This window comes from Nicotiana tomentosiformis, chromosome 7, assembly GCF_000390325.3.
Source record: "Nicotiana tomentosiformis chromosome 7, ASM39032v3, whole genome shotgun sequence".
Taxonomy (NCBI): Eukaryota; Viridiplantae; Streptophyta; class Magnoliopsida; order Solanales; family Solanaceae; genus Nicotiana; species Nicotiana tomentosiformis.
Genome location: NC_090818.1, coordinates 19,599,346 through 19,624,999, shown reverse-complemented (window position 1 = coordinate 19,624,999; position 25,654 = coordinate 19,599,346). Strand labels below are relative to the sequence as shown.

Genomic DNA, 25,654 nt, shown 5'->3' with positions numbered 1-25,654 from the left:
CTTCTGGTATCATTTCTTTGATCTTTTCTCGATTCGGCCTGTACCGAGGTCAGTCGATGAGTGTGAGCACCTAATTTTTGACCATATTTGAATTTCTCACCACTTTTTAGTATATAAATATATTTTAAGTTTAATCTATATATTTTAGCTCTTACTTCACATGTTATAAGTGTTACTTAAGAAAATTATATCCACTCATCTCAGCAATACCTCACTTCCTACTTCCCCCAACTCCCTCACGTCACTTTACACTAGCACTCATTTACTCCTTTTTCCCCAACTCCCTCACGTCACTTTTACACTAGTACTCCTTTACCACTTTTCCCCCAACTCTCTCATGTCACTTTACACTTGCACACATTTAACCCTTTTCCCCAACTCCCTCACGTCACTTTATACTAATACCACTTGAAAACATCACTTTAAAACAACCCCAAAAATCTGCCAATAAAACGAGCTAAAACCCAGCTGATTTTCCATCAATTTTCGGCTACAAAAATCAGCCAAAAACTTTCATTAAAACAAACCTGAAAATAGCTCATTTTCTCCACCCAAAATTGCATCAAAACAGCCCTTAAACCACCCAAAAACACCCCAAAAATCCAGTCTCAAAACAGCCCCAAATCAACTGCAAAATCCAGCCCCAAACCAGTCCCAAAAACACTGACCCCCCCCCCCCCCCCAAAAAAAAAAACACCTTTAAATCTCACAAGCTTCGGTTGAGTTTGAGGTCACCAACGAGGCCGCGTTTCGTTAGCTCTATTTTGAGTTCGACACAGTTTTGGTTGCTACTTATCTAATTGTAAAGTTTTCTGTGGATGTTCCTGGAAGAGCTTTGTTATATGAAAAGTTTCAAACGAAGAGTTTGTCCCTGCTATTTTGCTTTCTAAGAAGTTATAACAGGTTATTTTCCTCCGCTCTATATTGTTTTGCGTTAGCATATTTCATTTTTTTTAAAGTATGATGTTGTGTGTTTCATATTGTTTTAGATATGGTTTTAATTATTTGATTAAATGAAGAGTTTAAACACATATGGGGTTAATGGCCAACTGTTTCATGGAAAGTTTGTTTGTTTAAATGATTGATTCTTAAAAGTGTTCCTAAAATCTATAGTGCTAGGTTACTATTCATTATGATCTTATGTTTGTAGTATCTTTGTATTTCTTTTTTAGTAATATTAGGTTGTGTTAATTTTAGTGTTAGTTAGCATTTGTTTTAGTTCATTTATTGTGACATGACTGAGATTTGTTTAGCTATTTGGATTTTAGGAGATGTTTGATTATGTTTGGATTAGTTTGGGGCTTACCTATATGTCACAATTATCTCCATAATTCATGGCCTTACAACAATCTCAAACCTTAGGAAAATTAACAACTTATAAACCTGCGTAGTTTGCTTTAGGCACGTTTAATAAAATCATTGTGACTATGGGTACGGTTCCCGTGGTATAGTCATGATACATAATGCCAAAATCAAGTGCGCGTTTTATGTGACTTGACCCAACTTCATACTAATAATAATAAACATGTTGTACATCGCGGGTGCGTTTCACGTGGAGCGGTTTGCAATGTGTACCAAAACGACAACTGTACGACATCGTAACTTGTTCAAGAAATAACTCCATAAATACTAAAAAGCGTTTAAATATTTAATTAAAAGAGGTCAAAGGTAAAATGCACAATCAATTCAAAGCAGGTAATAAATCATATAATTAAGTCAAGTATTAATTGTTAAGCGACCGTGCTAAAACCACGAAACTCGGGAATGCCTCACACCTTCTTCCCGGTTAACAAAATTCCTTACCTGGTCTTCTGTGTTCGCGGACCATAAATAGAGTCAATTTTCTCGATTTGAAATTTTAAAATAAATCGGTGACTTGGGACACCATAATAATTATCCCAAGTGGCGACTCTAATTAATTAAATAATCTCATTTCGAATAATGTCACTTTAATTGAAAAAACTCCCCTATCCCTCGGGAAAAAGGAGGTGTAACAATGATTTGGTTAGTTGAGGTCGTCCTCGTCTGCTCGAACCTTGACACAATACACGTTGTGTATTTCATCCCATATAGTTGGGGGTACTTCATGAGTCGACTTAACAGTTTCCTAGTCACCCTTGACCCGTTCCTACTCAGCCCGTTCTGGAAGGCTGCGACTACCATTCCTTCCGACACGTTCGACAGGGTCATCCTTACTCGATTGAAACGGACGAGGAAGTCCCTCAGTCCCACTCCCGGAGACTGTTTAATGGGAAATATGTCATTTACTCTTGCTTCGGATTTCTTGGTCCCAGCTTACGAACTTGTCTTCCATCTCTTCGAAAGTTTCAATTGAGCGTGCAGGTAGTTGTGAATACTATGTCAACGCTCCTCCCGTGAGGGTCTCATCGGTTTTTTTCAACAAAATGGAGGACGCTTGTTCCTTGGCGAGATCATTGCCTTTCACGGCGGTGACGTAGTGAGTCACATTGTCACGCCCCAAAATCGGGGAGCGCAACCGGAGCTCAACCGAGTGAACCCGACCGAGCAAGCCTATTAGATTTTCTTCTACCCAAACTCATCCATGAATAAAGAGGAGATACACTTCATTAATCAATCACTAAAAATATTTTATTAACAACTCCCATTCATTCCATTAGCAACTTCGTTCATAATTTCCAAAGTATTACAAGTTTATAGATATAATGAAAAATATGTTTGCCAAATAGCAACAATTTTAGTTTAATTTCCAACATCATACACCACCCACAACCTGTCTACGGAGCCTCTAAATATGATAGAAGAATAGTATGGAAGTGCTGGAAATAAGGCCCCGGCTATACCTCAAGACACAAAGTGTAACATCAAGTGACATCGGGTCCGGAATAGAGTAAGGCTCACCAAAACCTGCTGAATAGGGAGTAACTTCTAACGAGGACCAAAGCTGCACCGCTGGTGAACCACCTGCATCCATTGAAGATGCAGCGCCCCCGGCAAAAAGGGACGTTAGTACATATGGAATAGTACTAGTATGTAAAGCTAACCGTCCTCTTTCAAAATAGAATATCAATGTAAGAAAGGGAAAACCACAGAAACAACAATCAACAATTAATGATCTTTAAATGCCAATTTAAAACATAATAATTTCTAAAATATGAAGATACCATTGTGAAGTGATAATCAAAATATGATGATAATATTATTTTTGGTTGGGAGATCTTTACCACTGATATACCACTGTTTATAATATTACCGTTCACAATACCAATGTTCATAATACTAATAATCACAATACCAATGTTCATACTACCAATATTCACAATACAAATACCATCGTACTTTTAGCACGGAGTCCGATCACGACCCGATCGGCTAGACTATCTCATTAGAGACATCAACCACAATTACTATCAATACCAATACCACCGTAATTTTAGCATGGAGTCTGATCACGACCTGATCGACTAGGCTATCTCATTAGAGAAATCAACCACAATTACTATCAATACCAATACCACCGTAATTTTAGCACGGAATTCGATCACGACCTGATCGGCTAGGCTGTCTTATTTGAAGACATCAACCAAAATCTCAATTTCAATTACAATCACCACCATGTGTGCGACATAGTGTCCGATCACGACCCGATCGGCTAGGCTGTCTTATTCGAGACATCAACCTTTTTATATCAATAAATCCCATCACAATTAAGGGGAATAATCTTATCACATCAATCTCATCCCAATTAAAAGGGAATAATTTTATCACATCAATCTCATCCCAAACAAGGGGGTAATTCACAAAAATAACATAGGTACAAATGTATTTACCTCATCATCTTTCACATTGTATGAATCTCCATTAGTATTTTCAACCAATAACAACAACAATATTTTCTTGGCTCTTTTGGTCATTCACAAGATTCTTTATTCAAGGCACGATAGCCGCATTTGATATTCCACACTTTCATTTCTTCCCTCTCATGTATCATCATCATAAACATCAACATATATACTATTTCGAAAATCCCAACTTTAAGTTCATTAGAAATGAACAATTTAAGCACAATAGATTTCTTTCCGAGAAATGGAGTAAAATAATTGGTAATTGATGCGCAAGTTAAAATCATCAACAATTAACACACCATTTATTCTTGAAATACTTTCCCCCCAAAAGGGCAATACACAATTTTCACTCACGAATATGTAAGAACTCAAAATACATTGAAAATACTCACAAAGCATAGTATTTGCGAAAACAACCACATATAGCATGACTTGAGTACAAAAGCTTTTAGGCAATTCTATTTTCGAAGTCATTTAAAAACAGTTGAGTCGAGGCTCATTTCATAATCTTTATCACATATTCTTATTTCATTGGCACCATTAGCCACAACTATAACTTAAATTCTTGGCACGTTGGCCACACTCTATATCCCCAATTCACTTATTTCACTTTCAACCATCTTTATAGATTATCAACAATAAGACATTTCTAATCAAGACTTTAGGTACATATATGAGCAATTAAGAGTCTTAAGAATATTGAGATTTTCTCACACAATTTGGCATCATAACCTTCATTTAGAACACAACTCAAAGATATAGCATTTTAATACACATATCATTCTTGAACACATTCCCAACGGATAACATAATGTGATAGGAATATTCGAAACAAGTTTTGATTACACAATTCTCATCACTTTGCTTATTCGGGACAATCGAATTTATTGGGAACAACTCGGGACATAGAATAAGGAACTTGAGACAACCATACTTGAAACTTACGGGAACATTATTGAATTCAATTCTAAGAGAGAAAGTTTAGCCAACATACCTCACTTTGAGCTTTTCTTAAATTACTACAACGTTTCGGAAATTCTAGCAATCCCAATCTATTTCGAGACATAACAAAATTGAACACAAATTAGGAATATATTCATGGTTTGAGCTCATTTGAGCATTTCATCAAACACTTGGTGTGCAAATTTGTCTACAAGGTTCTTCTACAAGATTTTCTTCCCTCCACAACCCAATCCTTACTTATTTGAGCTCAACAATCTTTCCACAAACCTTATTGGTACAATCATATATACATAATACTCTTACATCTAAGAATCATACTCCCAATCACCAATCTTTTATCCCAAACTCGATATTGAATCTTACCTCTCAGATGAAGATCTTGTGATTAGCTTCCTTGATTCTTGAAGATTGGATGACTAGAATGTTAGGTTCCCTCCTTCTCTCTCTAAAATTCTCTTACCTCTCTCTAAAACCCTCAGAAAAACACCCCAAATAAGCTTCAAAGGCTATTTATTAAAATAGGGTCAGGTTATGAAAATAAAAAAATTAACCCTCCGAAATCAGGTATGCCGTCGCATAATGGACCGCAGAATGGGTATGCGGGCCGCACAATTGATCGCAAAATCAGTGCCCAGAACTGGGCTATTCTGGTACATTCTGCGACCAATTTTGCGGTTGCAGAAGCAGTTTCGCAATCGCATAATGGTTCTGCGATCGCATAATTGGTCGCAGAATCGCATTTTTTCCAGCCTTTAGCAATTTGGTTATAACTTCTTGTAGGAATGTCCAAATGATGAACGGTTTAAAGAATTAGAAACTAGACACATAGACCTTTCCCTTGATAGGTAATACACCATATAACTCTTCATATCAGGAGAGGTATGCTCATTTGAAATTAGGTCTTATGCGAACTCACTTGAAACTTTATCCCATCATAAAATTTTCAACTTGACTTAGCCTTGGGGCTCTTCTTAGACCATAAACCATTCTTAATGCACCTCATACATATATTATCATGATCAATTGATATCATTCATATAATAGTCATTGTCTACACACAAAATAATATAATTAGCGCATATCAACTTTCTTAATAACGCTTAAGTACTTCAAAATTTTCCAGGGTGTTACACACATGGTCTTCGGGTTCGGTCGTGCCATCATATATTTTCAGGTAGGGCGGCATTTTAAAGTTTTTTGGTATGGCATGTGGGTCGGTGTCATCCCTATATGGATTCTCGACGAACCGACCAGCATCTCTCTTCGGCAAGAGATTTGGGACGCCCAGTATCTTATCTACCCTTTCTTGGTGTTCTCACATTTGGTCCCGGAATGCTTTGTTCTCATTCTCCATGCTTTTAAAAATGACTGCGAGAGCGTCGTCACCTGTACTATTAGTGACATTGTGAGTGATACCTATCGTTGGAGGAGGAGGGAATTGGTTATGCTGCTCGTCTGTTGGTTGTATAATGCAAGTACTCACGTTTTCTGTAACTATGTCACGAGCGGGCTTATGGGGGACGCTGGTTAGCGTATCAGTTAGCCAGGCCTCAAGGTGTTGTTTTACAGCAGGTGGCGTCTCCTCCACCACAGATGTGAAGGCTCCCTTACGAAGAGATTTTGTGATGCTGCAGTGAGGAGGAGGTGCCCTATCTTGTCTAGGGGAGGCATTGGGCATTGCGTCTCTGTCCGCTATTTCACAGCTCTCATTGATGACGTTCATGAGATTGGTTGAGAGGCCACTTATTATTCTCGTCCTTTCTTCTTTGTTACCTGCCATATGTGATTCGCGCACACAAAGAAAGGAGATCTTGTTCTTGTTTTTTTTACGTTAGTGAACCGTGTTAGTTATAGATCTAGAAGAAACTAAAAATTTAACTAGAAAATCCTCACAGACGGCGCCAGATTGTTTGACCAAAAAAGTATGACCTTCGGCTAAAAGAATAAGTTTGTAAAATAATGGGTTAAACCTAGTTAAAAATAATATCTCTAGATGTGAGCTTAAAAAACGTAAGTAACCTTAAACAAATCTCGAAGTGTGTTGACTATCACATACATTGATTGTTTTGAAAAATACGAGCAATAATGAGGGGAGAACTAACAATAAATAACATTAAATGATATTTAAGTAAATAAGAAAAAAAGTGATTCACCCAACAAATGATGGGCTAGATGAGATGATTATCCCTCATGATAATGATGAGTGACAGATAAATCCTCGAATGTTCGAATTATTCTCGGATCTGATGGAAATGTGTAGAATAATATGAACAAGAATCTTAATGAAAATGTAGTGCTTGTATCTTTATAAGACAGAGAATCTTTTATCAAAAGTCTGTTCTTATCAAATGAATGTTGCATGCCCTGCATCACTGTCTCTTTTTTCTATATATATGAGACATACCACTAACACACCATAATAGTACAAGTGCAGATAATATCCACTAAAATATTCTCTTTAATATCCCATTTTGAAAATTAGCCGTTACGACTCTGCTAATGATATTCGATCTCATCCGTTGTTGATATCTCGACCACAAACCTTACTGCTTCCTGGTCGACCTCGACTGATCCATTCCTTAGCGCTTTATTGCCCTAAAATATTTTAGGACAGATTTCGAACTATAAGGGAAGATCTCGAGGAGGACTTTTGAAATGATATCTTACGATAATCTTTTCAAATTAGTTCAGAGCTAATCTAGTATCAAATCCCTTTACAGCTTTTAGAGAATTTGTGCTTTATCTAGGAAGGTGGACGTAACAAAATTAAATTCATAAGAAATGACCCTAACGTTGAAAATTGGGCAGAAAAGTTGTATTGGTACTGCTACTATTTATTTAGTTATAAAGAACGATTCAATTCTCATTTTAAAAATAGTAGTATTGTTTAATAGGGAAGCAGTGATGAGGAAATTACGAATATCTGAATCAGTGATATAGGGTTTATTATTGCGTGTTATCGGGTTCAAAATGCGGTATTTGAACTTTGAAGGCGATTATATCTAGGATGAGTACATATTAACAGTATCAAATTGACATTAACTTTAAATCATTTTTCAGAAGCTATACACGTAGTTAAATATCATTATTTTCGAAATTATCAATTAATTTACAGCTTATTTGGATGGTTGTTACACATCGTATTGTATGATATTGTTACTTTAAATACAATATTTGTTTTGATTGTTACTTAAATTTTATTGTATCGTATCGTTAAATCCATCGTTACGTACAACAACAACAACAACCCAGTATAATCTCATTAGCGGGGTCTGAGGAGGGTAGTGTGTACGCAGACCTTACCCCTACCATGAGTTAGAGAGGCTGTTTCCAATAGACCCTCGGCATCCTTCCCTCCAAGAACCCCCCACCTTGCTCTTGGGATGACTCGAACTCACAACCTCTTGATTTGAAGTGGAGGTTGCTTACCATCAGAGCAACCACTCTTGTCTAAATCCATCGTTACGTAATGACGAAAAATGTCACTTTATGGAACGACAAATTTGGTGTGGTGACGTCTTTTCCTTATTTATTTTTTTTCATCTTGCCCTTCCTTATTATTAAATAATCATATTTTATCCTTTATAAAAAAATTTTATATAATAATTTTACTGTGTATCCTATTTTTTCTTAGTAATGTTACAAATTTATTCTTTATATTGTTGTGCGTGACATTATGAAGTAACGTCAAACGATACAATCTATCCAAATATTATATTCATCAAATAATATAATACAATATGATATAATATAATACGATATATTATGAAATGACATATAACAACAATCCAAACGAGGTGTTAGAGGTACTCCGTAGTGAAAAAGTTACCACGATAAAATAATGGCGTCACAATGTGATAAATATGACCCCACCATGTTGCATCCAAGGGAATCCCTCGAAGCAACCCGACCCGTAAAATCACTGTAAATTGGGCGCAAACGTAGCGTCACTGGAGAGAGACCAAGTGCTGGACGCAAACCCTCAAATCTTCCGGAAGGTTAGCGAAGAAAGTTTAAGAGGAGCCAGGAGAGTAGTAGGGTTCACACACACACACACACACTCACTCTCTCTCTCTCTCTCTCTCTCTCTCCTGTCTTCTCTCTCATCCATACTCATTTTTCTCTTTCGAATCATATTTTGATTTCGACCGAAATACAAACGTAGAGAAACCTACAACTGTTTTACCCTCTCGGCGATTCAGGTACATTTATTAAAGATCCCTCTTTTTCTGATCCGTTTTTGTTACGAAGTATCCATTTTCTAGATTTCAATTGCTTGATTTACTGCGCTACTTTGATGTAGTTGTGCAGATATTTGTATTTACTTACGTGTGGGCTGTTAATTTTGAGCAAACTGCTTTCGATTTTGTGTATTAATTGCATTTATTAGGTTTGCTTTGTGTGTTAGTGTTTACAAATTGGGGGTGGGGGGGTGGGGGTGGGGGTTGGTTTGCCACTGTTCTATTAGTTGAAAAATGATAGCCTACTTTTTTCAACGGACCTGCAAAATACACGTTTTTATCCATATTCAAAGGAAAAGTATACCATGCATTTCGTGTTTAGAAACCACATGCGCTTTGCTAATTGTTCCATAACATATTCTAAATCTTTCAAGTCAATGTGAAAGTTAGCAACAAGACGTGTTATGGATAACGTTTACCTAAGAGTTTCAATTTTAATGGTTGAAATTAGAAAATGGGTCTCTTTTCTTGTTTGGAGATTTTATAAGAGGTCCTTCTGGCTTGTTTTTTCTATTTGGAAATACCTTATTAGCTGTGTCAAACCGAAAGAGGAAAAAAGGTGCCCCCCTTCAAAATTAGGGCGAATCTGGGAGGTAACTATACTTGTTTGAAGTGATGAATAAATGATGTCGGTGTTTAGGTTGGTGCCTTGGTGGATAGGGTGATAAATGCTAATGTGATTAACTTTTACTGTTGAGGTATGATATTCTATTGTTCTGTTCAGTATGTTGAGGATATCTTGTACAAAAATTGTTAACGGCCTAGTTAGAGGATAAAGGAACACAAATTGGAAGATCATTATTCTCCCAGTTGAATGACCTTTCTGCTCATATTTGAATTTTGTTCATGCACAAATACTGTTCTTTTCATATTTTTTCTATTGCAAAGTGCCAAAGTTGGGATATTGAAAGAGATTTTGATCCTTCGTGTTCTTTTACAAGTTAAACAATCTTGGCTAGTTGATTGTTTTGCCCATCTTTTTTACACAAAGAATAGTTTATATTTAGTATACTCATACGGAGGAGGGCATGGTTATAAAATTTCTGTTATCGGCTTGTTGGCAGTTCAGAGTTGGATTAGTATTTGGATAATATAACAGATGTTTTTTGATAAAAAGGTGGAAGATTATATAAAAATGTTGCAACCATATTTTTATTCCTTTCTCCTCTGCCACCATGCCGTTGGAAGACCGGGGGGAGGGGGGGGTATCACTCTACTCTCAGTTAATCGATGGTAGTTCAAAGGTATAAAAGAACTATAGATCATAACTATGAAAAATCTTGCTCATTGAACTGAGTAATATCCACAATCAAGACTTCATGATATATAAAAACATATCTTGCTTGTGAAATAACGTACAAAAAGGTTAAAAACCATATATTAAAGCCATTAATTTGCCTGTATTATGCATTCACATACTTTTATTAAAGATGGGGTGAAAATCTTTCCTCTTGCCAATATTGTGTTAAAAAGACTTCTTTGATTAGGCACCCAAGGGTGTGACCTTAGTTGTCAATAATGTGGTGCAAACCTCGGATGTCAGTGTTCAATCCCAGCAGAGAGACAAAATACACTAGATTTTTTTCCATCCACCTAAGTTTTGTAGGACAGAGTTACCAGGACATATGCTGGTGGGAAGTAGCCCGTACTTCATGGAATAGTCGAGGTGCATGCAAGCTGGTCAGGATATCACCATTATAAAAAAGACTTCTTTGATCAGTATCTTTGTGTATTTAAACTTCCCTCCAACTTTAGCCGATAAACATTCTCTCAATTCCATTACAGAATCGTGACATTGACCGATGATGCCTATTTTGATCTCTAAATTATCTAGCTCTAATTCTTGTTTTATTTATTTTTTATCAAAACGTCCACTCCTGTTTTCTTATCCTTTTCTCTTTTCTTTTCACGCGGTTTGTTAACTTGAATTTATGTTATTGTTCTCATTATTTTGCCTATTATTCTTTATCAAAAAAGAAAATGTTTACTTGCGGGTGCCGTATGTTAGTCTGAATCATTTGTGATCTAAATCTAGGCTCTTTATGAATTTTCCTCAAATATTGTGATGCGCAATTGTTTTTTAGTTTTAAGTGCACGAGATAATTGAGTCCCTTCTCTTTTATTTTCAATTTTGTAGGTTGAAGTTTAAGTTTTCATTGGCATTTAGAAAAATACTACTCTCTCCATCCCAATTTATGTAGCACTCTTTCCTTTTTAGTTAGTTCCAAAAAAATATCACCTTTCTTTATTTAGAAACAATTTATCATTAGAATTCCTACTTTAACTTTAATGAATTGATTTACATCTACACAAATATCTATGGTCCACATAAATTGAGATGGAGTGAGTAAATAGGAGCATTTTTCTCTTTTTAAATTTCAACTTTTATTTTGTAGAACTCTATCATTCTTCACTATTATCAACAAATGCATTTTATAATTATTTTTTTGACATATTAAATAATCTTTTATTTGTTACATAGGTGAGTCAAATAAGATAAATGAAAAAAAGAAGCTCAGATACATTATAGTACCAAAACAAATCTAACAGAGGAAGTTGTTAATTAGAGGGCAAAATAGACATTAAATTACCTGTCAGTGGTCTTGAGATGGAGTGGGAGAATATCTATGGTCTAACTCGAAGGTCGGCAGGGAGAGTGATTTTTAACAATAAGCTGGAGGTGAACTATTTTCACCTGTTAAAGGCATAAACTTCTTGGTCCACTGGAGATGTTCTGAAGCACCACTATGTGTTGGATGTTGGTTTTTTCGTGAGAGCACATTTGTGGTCGTGCTGGTTCACTAGATGAGCATTTAAACAGTGGAGATTTTCTGCTCTACTTCCTAAAAGTGCTTCGAAAGATGAGATATTGTAGAGAGAGGACGCCAATAATTCAGTTCTCATGTTATGTTGATCAGCATTGTGTTACTGAACACTTTTTTGGTGATTTAAGGAATTTTTTAATCCTCTAGCTTTCTTTAAGTTAGGACAGCAATTTTCTCTGTTTTAAGAAAACTTAAATGAGTACTTGTAAAAAAATAAAAAGAACTAACAACATAAATGAACGGGCCCAAGCTCTAAGTGCAGAGTTTATGAAACATTGAAACCATTGCATGATATCTTTTTCCTTCTTTCCAGTTTTTGTTTTAATAGTTTAAATTGTTCTTCTAGCGAAATTACTAACATCCCCACCCTTTCGCATTGTTTCTTTGTTCCCTTTATTTTGGGGATGGGGACTGTATCTTCTTTACTAGAAAATGACAAAAAATAGCAAGGTGCGGCGGGTACGTGATTTCCATCACCATGATTTGCTATCTTGCCGCTCAAAGGTGTGCAAAAAGATTCAAAAGGAGAAACGACCAAAATCATCAGAGAAGAAAGAATGGGAAGGGGCAACTTGCTCAGTTTGCATGGAGCATCCTCACAATGCAGTGCTGCTGCTGTGCTCTTCTTATGACAAGGGATGTCGTCCTTATATGTGTGCCACTAGCTGTCGTTTGTCGAATTGTCTTGAGCAGTACAAGAAAGCCTATGCTAAAGTCACTTCAATTGAGGGATCTGAACCAGGGTTGCTGTCAACTGATGATCCAAATTGCTCGTCAGGAGCAGGTTCTTGTGCTGGGAAGTCGGTAGTTGAACTTCTATGCCCACTCTGTCGCGGGCAGGTGAAGGGTTGGACGGTTGTGGAACCTGCACGCAAGCATTTAAATGCAAAGAAGAGAACATGCATGCATGAAAATTGCTCATTTGTTGGGACGTACAAAAAGTTAAGGAAACATGTAAGGCGGGAGCATCCATCAGCACGCCCCCTCGAAGTGGACCCTTCACATGTAGAGAAATGGAAGAAACTTGAGCATGAGAGAGAGTTGAACGATGTGTTTAGCACAATCAGATCTGCCATGCCTGGGGCAATTGTAATGGGAGATTATGTAATAGAGGGTAACTTCGGTGGCTTCCACAGGAATTTTGGATTAGACGACCACCTCGGCGAGACTCTTTTTAGGTCGGAATCTAATGGCAATCACTGGAATGATATTGTCCACTCAGATGATGTTTTCGATGATGGCTATCATTCATTTGATGAGGATGATTTCTTCGTCCATCATTCTGGTAGTGGCGCTGCATCTAATGTTTTCAATAGAATTTCTCGACTTCGTAGTAGGCTCTTATTGGGAAGATCAAGGAGGCGGCAGCGACATCGAGCCAGTAGCAGAATTCGGTGATTTATCAGGAAAAACGTTTCATGAGTGGTTGGGATGATGATGCGTGTTTATTAGATAATGACTTTCTTCGTCACAACACAAAGAAAAATGTGTCAGGATATTCATATTTTGATCCTAACCACGGTTGTTGCAGTTTTAAGAGGATTGATGACACTGTTTACAGCAATTTGGAGTTCCTTTAGTTGCCTGTAAATTGGAACCAGATTGCATAGTAAATTAAATTCAACCCTCCTCCCTACTGCTAGGTACTTAAATTTCATGAACTAGGACGATAGTTTCATAAATTGAGTTGACTTCAGAGAATTTTGTATTTTGTTTCTCTCATTGGATATATATCCTTCAGGAATGAAGGGTGCGGTATTTATGCATGGGGTTAATTTCATAATCATGAACTAGTATTTGCTCGTATTGTGTTTTGTTCTGTACTTTTGCTGATTCGTTTAAGAAGCTGATTTTAAAATACTTGTACTTATGTTTTACCGGCTTGCATTGGTTACGTGATTTGTCATTTTTTTTGAATAGTTTGATTGGTCTTTCCTGCTCCACGTTGGCCTTATTTTTTTCTTTCTAATGATGACTCAAAATTAAGGGTGGTTTTATTCCCCTTCCTCTTTCCTTTTTTCTTATATAATGTGTCAAAACCGTGCTGTGATGTTGGTGAAAGGTGGCTTAGTTGCCCCCGCTACCTCTCATAACGTTTGGACTTCATAATCGGTTCCATATAATGAGTTGATTTTTCTCTAATCGGTTCCATATATATATATATATATTGCTTATGGTTTGATTGTAGTGCAGGTATTAATATACTGGTTTGACTTGCAAGCAAAACTTGGGTTTGAAACATTAGAAAGCCAATGCCTTCGTTTTTGGTAGATTCTCGTGCTGCTATATATGGAGTTGAGTTGCAATTACAAATTTGCTTTATCGGTGTAATACGCACAAGGTGGGATTCACCTATTCGTGCGCCAATCTCCTTTTTTTTTCTTTTTTTTTTTTGGTGAAAAAAATTATACACAACTCTCATAGACATAAAGTAGTGTCGGAATTTACAAAATGCCGACAAGGCTTTCCAGTAACATGCGGGGACGACGTTAACTTCTTGGAGATTTATTGACATGTTAAAAAAAAATGGACATGATGCTGTCAGATTCAAGCTTCCAATCTTATACTTTTTATAATGTAGTAATATATTTCAATTGGTAGTCACAGTAACAAAAAACGTATATTAGTTAGTTAAGTATATAGGAAGCAGATTGAAAAGAAAGATTAATGGAGCATTAGCTTCTTTTTTTTTGGTGACACTTGTGAAATATTACCATACCAGCAAAATCAATTCAATACACCTAAAGAGCACTCATAGTCTAGCCCCCTTCTAGGAAAGTTGCAAGGACTAATGAGTCAAATATCTCTAGTTACACAAACTCTGTATAAGAAAAGCACTCTTCTGACTTCCTTTTGATCCTCTATACATGTCTAATATCTCCCTAATTACTGCATGTATTTGTTGTAACACAAAACAACTATGTACACTTTGCCCTCTAAAGATCCTATAATTTCTAGCTACCCATATTTGATATATCATTGCTCCATAAATTGCGGCCATGACTTCTTTCTTGAACCTGTTCCAGTGTTTGTGCTTTATCCTGATCAATGCTTCCTTTTATTTCATTGTGTTGTAGTTTAATCCCAATCCACTGTTGCACTATATCCCATGCCACTTCTGCCCAGTTACACTCATAAAACAAGTGTGTTGAGCTCTCCAGTTTGTCCTCCTCGCATAAGCCACAACTAGTATTATCACATACAAGACCAATCCTCTGCATCCTCTCTTTTGTGAGCAATCTATCTTGTGCAGCCAACCATAAAATGACCCTATGCTTCGGTAGTACTATCCTGCTCCATATCAACTCAGCAGCTTCCATCTTTGTTGCATCTCCCAGTAGCTCCAAATACCCTCTAGAAGCTGAGTAGTGTTTATTAGACGTTAGGCAGTATTTCCCTTCATTATACCAGCTTCCCATTCTAATTTTAATCTTATGCAATTTCCTCCAATACCAACTACTGTCATTGGATGGATTATGCATCCAGAAATCATGCTCACCATTCATATAGATCCCATTCGCCCATTTCAACCATAAGATGTCATTCTTCTCCATTATCAACCATATCAGTTTACCAACCATTGCTATATTCCATAACTTGCATCCTTTAATGTTTAGTCCACCCTGTTTCTTTGGACGACAGACTTTATCCCAGGCTACTAATAATATCTTCTTCTTTTCTGTTGTACTGCCCCATAGAAATTCCCTACACTTCCTATCCACTTCTGATAATACACTTTGAGGTAGAATGAAAACTGACCCCCAGAAATTGTGTAGTGAAAATAGCACTGAATTTATGATCTGTAGTCTGCATGCATATGACAAATGTCTAGTTGGGTTGGCCCTGATTTTGGTTGTGATCTTCATGCTCAGTTGGTAACATTCAAGTTTGTTCCACTTCCTTGATGTCAATGGAAAAGCCTGTAATACTCTGCAATCTTTCCTTAGTAGCTGCATCAACCCCTGCAATAAATAGGTTAGATTTATCTATGTTTGCCTCAAGTCCAGTAGTTTCTGAGAAGTGTTTCAAAGTCTCCATCACTCTCTTGATTGAAGTCTCATTCCCTTTACAAAAAATCATTAAGTCATCCGCAAATATAAGATGTGTCAATTTTTGCTTTTTGCACATTGGATGGAATCTGAAATTCGGCAAAGCACTCATTTTACCTAGGATCCTAGACAAATACTCCATTATCATCACAAACAGCAGGGGAGATATGGGGTCCCCTTGCCTCAACCCCCTTCTTCCTTCAAAATACCCATAATTTCCTCCATTCACTTTCAATGAGAACTTTGTAGTTGTAACACACACCATTATTAACTTTATGAACTTTTCTGGAAATCCATACCCTAGTATCATCTCCTCTATGAACTCCCATCTCACCATATCATATGCCTTCCTTAGGTCTATCTTCATGAGACATCTTGGAGATGTTTTCCTGTTGTAATGCCTGAGCAGGTCATGGCATATTAGAACATTATGCACTTCACCAGTGATGGCAGAACCCCCTTTAGCCTCTTACACAACATCTTTGATATACATTTATAGACCACATTGCAACAGGATATAGGTCTGAATTGACTTGCATTCTCTGGATTAGTGATCTTTGGTATTAATGTGATCACTGTTGCATTTAGTTCCTTAAGCAGTATCCCATTTCTGAAGAATTCTAGCACAGCTTCACTAATGTCTTCCCCAGTTATACCCCATGTGTCTCTAAAAAATCCACTACCATACCCATCTGGCCCTGGGCTCTTTATCTTATTTATGTTGAACATTGCTTCCTTGACATCCTTCCTTGTGTAGTTCTGAAGGAGTTCTAGTTGTTGTGTAACTGATAAAGTGTATCCATTCTTTAGGAATCCCTCATAAGCTCTCTTCCTCTGCCCTCCTGTTTCTCCAAGGAGTTTCTGGTAGAATCTACCAAAGATAGCCGCTATCTCTCCAGGTTCATGTTGTATCTGGTGATTTTCATCTTGTAATTGAGTAATAGCCTGCACAAGTTTCTTCTGTTTTAATATAGAGTGGAAATATTTCGTGTTATCATCTCCAAGTTTGATCCAAGTTGCTTTGCTTCTCTGAATCAGCATTGTTTCAGCCAAGTAGCTTGACCTTTTGAACCTCATGCATACTTCCTTTTCCAGCATTTGTAAGTCATCATCCATTGGTCTCTGTTGCAACATCATCTGTACTCTCTGTAGTTCAGCCCTATCCTTATCTACTTCCTGCATTATGTTCCTGAAATCTGTTGTATGCAGTCCTCTCAACTTTTGCTTTAGTGCTTTCAATTTACTCACCACCTGAAACGTTCTACATCCTTCAATTTGCCTTGCCCACTCTTCTTTTACTATTCCCTGAAATTGTGGATGTGAGCTCCACATGTTACAATACTTAAAACATTTTCCTGTTCTTTTGAGGCTTATTTACCAAGTTGTCATGAACTGGGTTGTGATCACTCACACCCTCTGGTAAGTATCTTGTCCTGCAATCCGGCATGCTGTCCATCCCTTCTCCATTAACAAAAACCCAATCAATTTTTGAATAAACTCGATTACTATCCTGCTTATCATTCCAGGTGTATCTGCAGCCATCATTTGGTAATTCATTGAGCCCACAATTATCAAAGGCATTCCTGAAAATCCACCACTTCTGATAGAGTGACAGTATTGCCTCCAATTCTATCCTCCCTATGTAGTACTGAGTTAAAATCTCCCAGCACTATCCATGGTGTAATACTTTCCTTTCTTAGCTGATTCAAATACTCCCATAATTCCTTTCTCTCTTCCTTAAGATTGTGAGTATAAACAAATGTGATAAGAAATCTGATATGCATTGTTTCATATTTCACTAAGCATGTGATAGCTTGTGAATTTTCACTACTTTTTGTAACTTCATACATATCTTCTCTCCAGATCATACATACCCTACCATTATAGTGTGAAAGATGATTTGTATGTATCTTCCACCCACCAAACATATTATCAGCTATTGCATCTATTCTGTTGCTTTTTATTTTAGTCTCCAAAAGACCAATTAATCCTACTTCCAGCTCATTGCAGAGGAGTTTGACCTCCCTCTGCTTATTGAGGCCATTAAGGCCTCTAACATTCCAGCTTAAGATGTTAATCATCCCCAATACGTATAGTAGAGGTGCCTCCCCCATTCCTTGTACCCTCTGAAGTCCTGCTATGTTCACCTTTTTCCCCTTCCAATCTTTGGAAAGTATTTGTTAGACTTATTACTTCTTTCCTCACAGCTTGAGATGTCACAGCTTTGTGAGGTTGAATCCACCCTACTTCATGTTGAGTCTTCCTCCATTTCCCCCCTCCGGCTCTGCCTCTTTTGTTGTTTGCTTATGTAAAACCCCTGCTACAAGGTATCTTTTTTCTTTACTCTTTGTTACATCAACTTGTGTAGTCTTCTCTGCCACAGTCTGTTCTATGCGAGCTTCTTTATTCTTCCTGCAGTTTTCACCTTTGCGACCATACTTGTTACATACCTCACATTTGGTTGGTTTCCACCCATAGGTAACAGTTTGTGTGATGACTGCTCCTTTTTCATTTCTAAACATTATTTCCTCCGGTAGCTCCTCTCCCATTTTCACTTCAACTAGTATTCTAGCAAAATTGAGTCCTGCTTTCCTTTCTGTATTCTTATCCACCATTAACGGCTTCCCCACTAGACTACCTAGCTTAATCAAACCTCTTGCACTCCAATATTTGAAATCCAGGCCAGGCAGCTTTATCCAGATAGGTACCGACGCCAGTTCCTCCCTAGAAAACTCCATATCCGGGTTCCAAGCTTTCACAATCAGTGGCTTGTTATCAAAATGGTAAATCCCTCCTTCAATAACTTCATTCTTCCCAATCCCAGTGTCAAACCTTACTATCACAATAGCATTCTTCAGCATAGCTATCTTATTGATGCCATGTTTACCCCAAATTCTCTGGATATATCCATTTAACACAGTGAATGGTGGATGTGCCCCTAATACATAGCATACCACAGCATTCTGCCAGTAGTCAATTTCCGAGCTTATATCCTCTACATCAATTTCCCCAATTCTCTGCTCTCCTACACTTTCTGGATTAACAAATTCTAGTTTGAACCCAGCGTTTGAGATTTTGGAAATATCAAATTTGTCCCAAATTGAAGACAGAGAATCATTTTTCTTACCCAGATTTGCTTCCTGTTGCTCCACTTCATCAGCCCAAGATTGTTTAGGTCCACTTCCTTGCGTTTGAGTGATCTCCATCCATTCGCTCTCCCTCCCCTTTATTGGAGATTGCAGCTTCGTCCTATTCATAGTCCCATCTGTTTCCACCGAAATTGTTTTCCCATTCCCAATCACTGTTTCATTGATTTTTGTTTGAGCTAGTACTCTCTTTACTAGGCTCAGCTATGGTTATTCCCCGATTTTGAATCCTCGTGCTAGCTTCCCTTGCCGGAATTGTCGCCGGGATCGAGTTCTTTGGTCTCCTGCCCATGGCTGGCGCATGCTATGCTAACATGCACCGAGAGAACTTTATTATATATTTATATAGGTTTTTTTTTTCCACATAGAAGGTTTAATGTTTTTGGTTTTGAAATATAAAGTGTGTACCTACAATTGAGTTATATATATAGGAGCTTTTAGAGTAGCTTAATCTTTTTAATTGAAATATAAAATGTGCACCTGCAAAGACTTCTTTTTTCGAGATAAAATGTAATGAGAAAGTAAAGGACCAGCCACATCGTATGGATGACAAACATATAGGAGTAGCTATCTTCTATTTTTAACTCCATTTTTAAGTTCATGAATCTTAGTACTTGGTTGTCTTTACCAACGAACTATAATTTGAAATTCATGCACAACCAGAGTTTAACTGTATGAGAGAATACAACAGGAAAATTTAAAAAATTACTACTATAAGAAACGTAAAATATCCAGTTAAAGAAAACAATCAAAGGAAGTTTCAATGCTTATCCCTTTAATAACTTGATCGTCTTGATTGCTTACTGAATTACCAGGAACCTAAAATTTCCTTGAACAAGCACTTCAGTCTATTCTGCATAACACAGCAGAAGAAAGTCACATACTCATATTGTAATCACAAATTAATTGACAAGGCAAATCATATTGAATAAATGTGGATTTAAGTTATACACTCATTATAGAGATTATTAATACTTTAATAAATGGTTAAATCATGTTCGTGTAATTTTTTTTTTACACCATCAGATAAATTGACCAACAAGATAAGTAACTTTTTCAATCAAGTCTGATTTGGTAACACGATAAATAGAGTCAAAATTTACTATAACCAATTAAATTATACTGATAGTGAAGAAAATCTTCACGACAGTATATATAATTTAAATCCTTATTATTATAGGGGATAAGAGCAATACTCACACAAAAATGAGTTGTCTTTGTTTTTGCTCCTCTAAGCTTTCTCCAATTTAACCTTCTTTGACAGCATGATTCTTCTCCATGTGTTCCAATGTGCTCATACCTCCATTCCTTATCTTTTGGGCGGAACAAACGGGAAAATGACAATCTAATCCTTCTTGTCCATCTCCATTTCTGCACAAAGTGTTAACTCCTATTGACAAGAGACCGTCATATCTCAAATCTCTCTATAACATACATCTTTTATACCATCATTTTACTATAATGATCAAGTTTATTTTGGAACCAATTTTCATGTTATCTTATATTATATGTTCTCCAAATTAAAACATCATTTCGCTATAGTAGACAAAAAATGTCAGATCAAATGATATTGTTATATACCAATTAGACGAAATAAGCATTTCACTAAATCTTGGTACTATTTTAGTGGAGAAGGGGAAAAAAGACAAGCATTTTATCCATTGAGTTTCAAATCGTGTACCAGCTTATTGCCTCGAAGATGATTTTCTTGGTTATTTAACAAAAAAAAACGGAAAGAAAGAAAAAGAAACAATCATTTCAGTACCATTTAGATGGAATGCTATAAATATATACCTTGTATTTTTGGTTTGATGAATTGTTAGACTTCCACGAGAGTTGTTGATAATTGCCATGTCTTAATTCTTGAGCATAATTCAGGAGTTGTGCTCGACGATCGTAACCTCGCTTTCTTACCGTGCTAGGCCTTGTTAAAAATGGCTTTGGATGATTTCTTTTCGAGGGATTAGATCTATGTTTTGAATCTTTACTTGATAAAGATTCAACATAAACACTGATTATAACTCCTCCTTCCCTTTTCATTATCAAATTTAAGTGACAGCTTATTCTATCAAAATTGGCCTTTGGAATGATAATACAACATTTCACCAGCTAGTCTACATTGTCACATACTATTGTGCTTGCAAAGGTAAGTAGGCTGCTGTTCAGATAAAGAAACTACTTTTGCGAGGTTACAGGTATGTTTTTCGGGGTCTTTGGCCGATGAAAACTGAGAATTAGTTTGGGAACCAATTCCAATTTGGAAAACTTATATATTCCCAAGGGGACAACTTTGTGGCCACAATTTGATCCTTATATATATGACCTCCTAGCAAATGCTGTCCAATTGGATCTTTCTTCACTAATCCGGTGCACAAAAAATTTTGCGTTCACACAGGGTCTGAGGAAGGGCGTACTCCAAGGGGTGTGATGTATGCAGCCTAACATGATAGAAGTGTCAATGGCAAATTCCGGAGTAAACATTTTTCTTTTATTTGTTACGTAAAAGATATCCAACTTTATATTCATTACCCAAAAATCACGTTTCTTTCTTTTATTACACAAAAATCATTTTATTATGCTCTAGTTATCACAATAGTCACGTTGATCAGATTTTACAAGTCTTTTACCTGAAAAGTTTATTATTCCCTTGACATTATAAATCCTCTCATTTATATAATACCTTCTATATTATATGATATATAATATACTTTTACCCAGGTATTTTACTTATAATTAAAATAACTTAATATTATTTTATAATAAGTAGAATTATTAAATTTGTCAGTAATATTACCGTGAACAAATCTCAAGCCCATGTTCTTAACCATGCTTAATGAGATATTTTTAATAGAAATTATAAATTAAAGCTCACTGATTTATCAGCCAAGCCATACCCATTAATCCAATAAATAAAATACTCATATTTAGCATAATGACACATCAAATTAATACTTTTAAATAAATAATATTAACAGATAAAACTTTTAAAAAACTTGATATTAAATACAAATATCTTTGAAAGTTTTTTAAAATTTTTTATTGAATATAAAAAGCTATCATTTGTTAAGCAAATCTGTTTTTATTATTTCAAATAAATATTAAAAATAAATATTTTAAACATTTTTATATTTAAGATATGTTCATGTTTGAATATGATTAAACAAATTGAGTGCCATGAAAAAAATTAAATATATGGATATATTACAAAAATAAAAAATAAAAAATATAAAGTTATTTTAATTATAAGTAAAATACCTAGGTAAAAATATATTATATACTCCCTCCGATCCACAATAAGTGACCATTTTACCTTTTTATTTTGGTCCAAAATAAGTGTCCATTTACATAATCAAGAAGGAATTAATTTTATTTTCCCAAATTTTTTCCTTATTTACATATTCCAATGTGTCAGCGTAATAATTAATTATGGTTAATTTAGTGAATATATATATATTTTTTTTAGGAGTTCGTATTTCCTTAATGGGTGTACCAAAGATAAAATGGTCATTTATTATGGACGGAGGGAGTATTATATAATATAAAAGATATTACATAAATAAGAACATTTATAATGTCAAGGGCATAATAGGCTTTTCAAGTAAAAGTATTATAAAATCTGGCCAATGCGACTTTTCTGATAGATAGAGCAAATGAAAATAATTTTTGTGTAACAAAAGAAAGAAAAATGACTTTTGGGTAATGAACACAAAGTTGAGTGATTTTTACGTAACAAAAAGAAGAAAAGTGACTTTTGCGTAATCAACACAAATTTGAATGACCACCCCTGAAATTTACTCGCGAATTCCATAACCCGAACATGTGACGTATAGGTCATGCGGAGACAACTTACATTAATCAAGTATGGAAATAAGAAAACATAATTTATGTTCCATTTCTCACATGCTATTTTATTCTACCGACACATTTTACGCTTTTACTTTGTGTTTCTAAAGAGATTTAAAAAATACCACACCAGTAGATCTAAAAGCGTAATGGTGCTGGTTGTTGTGGTAATATGAAAACTCATTTGCTCCAAAATAGAAAAAAGATAACTAATTCTTATTCCTCTGTAAAAATTCTAAAGACATTCTACTTTTGGAATAAGTCTTTTCAGGGAAGTAAAATAATCGAGAATCTTAAATTGTTAGAAGGGAAAAGAGATTACATAGCAAATAAATTGCTAAAGAAGTCTTGCACTTTACCAAGTTAAGGCGGGGTAAAACAAATTCACTCTGTTTACGCTAAACTAATGAATAGATGACATTTGTCGTTACATGTTAAATCATAATAGTTAATTAATACATATTCTTACATTAATTTCTAACTTAACTATGATAAATTTAAAAGTACAAGAGGGGGTTAATTGTAGCCGATTTGTAAAACTTAGTTGATTATGTAGGAAATTAGTCGACTAGATTTTACACAGGAATTAATTGCAGTAGAAATAAACTGAGAAAACAGAAAAGTAAAGGAGGCGTAGCAGTTTTTATACTGGTTCAGTACCGGTGTGGTACCTACGTCCAGTTCCCTTGGGTCACAAGGGTTCTCTTAGATCTTCAGTACGCATTTACAACAATGATGGTTTTAGTACGTTCACCACCAACGATATACAACAACAATGTTTATTTCTAATATTGACACAACTCTTGTTTTGTTTTCTAACTCTTCCTATCTTTTGCGACACTTGTAGACTCAAGAATACAATGTTTGTATTAAAAATTAGAAAGGTGTAGAAACAGATGTGAAGTTGTGTGCCCTTCGATGCCCTTCTACTTCTTCCGTTATAGCTTGATGAGTCTTCTGATTCCTTATCTTCTGGGATCGCATAACATGAATTATTGAAGGCCTTTCCTTGTGAGGCATAGATATCTAAGAGTGAGACCCAATGGTAGCCTCATGAATCTAGCTTGAAAGGGTAACTATATTTATCCTTGATCTTGACAAACTGGTTCCTCCATTTATCCTTGATTAGAGCTTTTGCATATTGTTCTTGATTTATTCTCTAGCCGTGATTAACTCTCTTTCCTTTCTTGCGAGCTTGAGGATTTTTAGCAAGTCTGATTGATTGACTTTCCTTCTTTGTTCTTTGATTGATTGATTCTCTTTCCATTTGATGCAAAGTGCAAAATACATAGCCATTAAGTTCCTCTGATTTCCCATATGATCTTCTTTCGTTTCATCAATGTCGTTGTCTTTGAATTTGCACACAATGAGATGTCATTAGTCAAGGCTTCTTTAGATTATTGAACATTATTAAAATTCTAAACTTAACAATCTCCCCCTTTTTGATCATGACAATAATCTAAAAAGAGTTCGACTAATTTAGGAGATACTTCCCTTTACGAGTGTACTTCTGCTCCCCCTATCTTTGAGCTCTGATGTGCCTTGTTTGTTCTTCCCGTTGTCTTTGCTCTTTTTCTTCTCCCCCTTTGACATCAATCAAAAAGAGCAAGAAAAGAACAATAGCTAATAATAGTACTAGTTAAGCAGGCAAAAAATATATACAGCTAGCAGTTATACCGGGTATAGTCGACTTACATGCCTATCCAGACACAACCAAAGGAAAAAGTTTTAACATCCAACACACAAAGCAAAATAAAAGATTGTCTAAACAGCCCAGACACTTAATTCCTTCTAAGGAAATACTTCAAGGTGTTGATCACTTTGGTGCAGAAACTGTCATACGAGGCATCAATATTCTTGGTGACTTTGGTAAGCTTCTTAGTTACATCCCGTATAGCCTTGATTCCTTTCCTCTTTGTGGCTTGGAGAGTGATCCTTAGCCTAGCCACATCTGCTCCAAATTCCTTGGTTACTTCCCTGATCTTGTCCACCTGTTCCTTCATAGAGGTTAGCAATTCCTTAATACCTACAATATTTTGCTGCATTAGCAGCAACTGATCTGAGGAAGAGGATTTGTTGACTTCAGATTTAATCCCTCCAGTGCCTTGTTGAGGGATGGATTCAGGTGCCTAGTCTTTCTTAAGACAAGTTTCCTCAATCAAGGTATATCCCATCATGGCAAAGGTAGTCTTGTCATATGTGCTAGAGATGGTTTTAGGGGTATAGAGAGACAAATCCACTTTCATAACTTGCAAGATGTGAGAGATTAGTAAACCATAGGACAAACTGTTCGCAGAAGATGAAACATCCCTGATGCTTTCAAGAATGTACTGACGTACCCAAGCAAACCAATTAATAGTCTTCCCGTTTACTAGACAGTACAAGACAAACACATCTCAGAGAGACAGGGTGCTAAGAGAACCAGTACGGGGTAGCAAAGTGGTAGCAATTATGTGAGCTAGTACACGGTGTTCAAATTTCAAATTTTTTGGACCAATGTCAAGGGGTTTTTCAGACAACACACTTTTTGCTTCCTCAAACGACACTTCAAAATTATCAGGCCAAGAATGTTTCACAAATAAACTATACCCAACAAAATTTGTTGCAAAGATTTTCTCAAACTGATAAGCGTCAAGAATAATACGAGTTCCTAAAATCATGGATTCTAGATCATCTTTATCATTCACAAACAGATTTGCATAAAACATACGCATAGGCTTTTCATAGACAATGTCACCAACAATAGCAAATAGAGAGACAAGT

The 25,654-nt window shown here is 36.0% G+C and overlaps 3 protein-coding genes across 3 annotated transcripts; 1 reads left to right on the top strand and 2 right to left on the bottom strand.

Annotated features, from left to right (window-relative positions):
* The first annotated feature begins 8,736 nt into the window (after positions 1-8,736).
* On the top strand, positions 8,737-13,659 carry LOC104102181 (uncharacterized). Its single transcript, XM_009609830.4, has 2 exons — positions 8,737-8,989; positions 12,283-13,659. The coding sequence occupies exon 2, from the start codon at positions 12,286-12,288 to the stop codon at positions 13,249-13,251; it is 966 nt and encodes a 321-aa protein (XP_009608125.1). The 5' UTR covers positions 8,737-8,989; positions 12,283-12,285; the 3' UTR covers positions 13,252-13,659.
* Positions 13,660-16,989: 3,330 nt separating this feature from the next.
* LOC108946175 (uncharacterized) lies at positions 16,990-21,307 on the bottom strand. The gene is made up of 3 exons (XM_018772799.3): positions 20,843-21,307; positions 20,249-20,419; positions 16,990-19,896 (listed from the first exon to the last, which is right to left on the bottom strand). Exons 1-3 carry the CDS (start codon positions 21,086-21,088, stop codon positions 19,849-19,851), a joined length of 465 nt encoding a protein of 154 aa, XP_018628315.1. The 5' UTR covers positions 21,089-21,307; the 3' UTR covers positions 16,990-19,848.
* On the bottom strand, positions 18,146-19,159 carry LOC104102190 (uncharacterized). Its single transcript, XM_009609840.1, has one exon. It carries the CDS (start codon positions 19,157-19,159, stop codon positions 18,146-18,148), a length of 1,014 nt encoding a protein of 337 aa, XP_009608135.1.
* Positions 21,308-25,654: the final 4,347 nt, after the last annotated feature.

Bases quoted from the DNA above. Each gene is read 5' to 3' on its own strand.
- LOC104102181 (XM_009609830.4), top strand. From the start codon at position 12,286: ATGACAAAAAATAGCAAGGTGCGGCGGGTACGTGATTTCCATCACCAT.
- LOC104102190 (XM_009609840.1), bottom strand. From the start codon at position 19,159: ATGAATAGGACGAAGCTGCAATCTCCAATAAAGGGGAGGGAGAGCGAA.
- LOC108946175 (XM_018772799.3), bottom strand. From the start codon at position 21,088: ATGAAAAGGGAAGGAGGAGTTATAATCAGTGTTTATGTTGAATCTTTA. The intron at 20,420-20,842 runs GTATATATTTAT...CACTTTGTGCAG, and splicing joins CATCAAACCAAAAATACAAG to AAATGGAGATGGACAAGAAG. The intron at 19,897-20,248 runs GTGAGTATTGCT...TATGCAGAATAG, and splicing joins CAAAGACAACTCATTTTTGT to ACTGAAGTGCTTGTTCAAGG.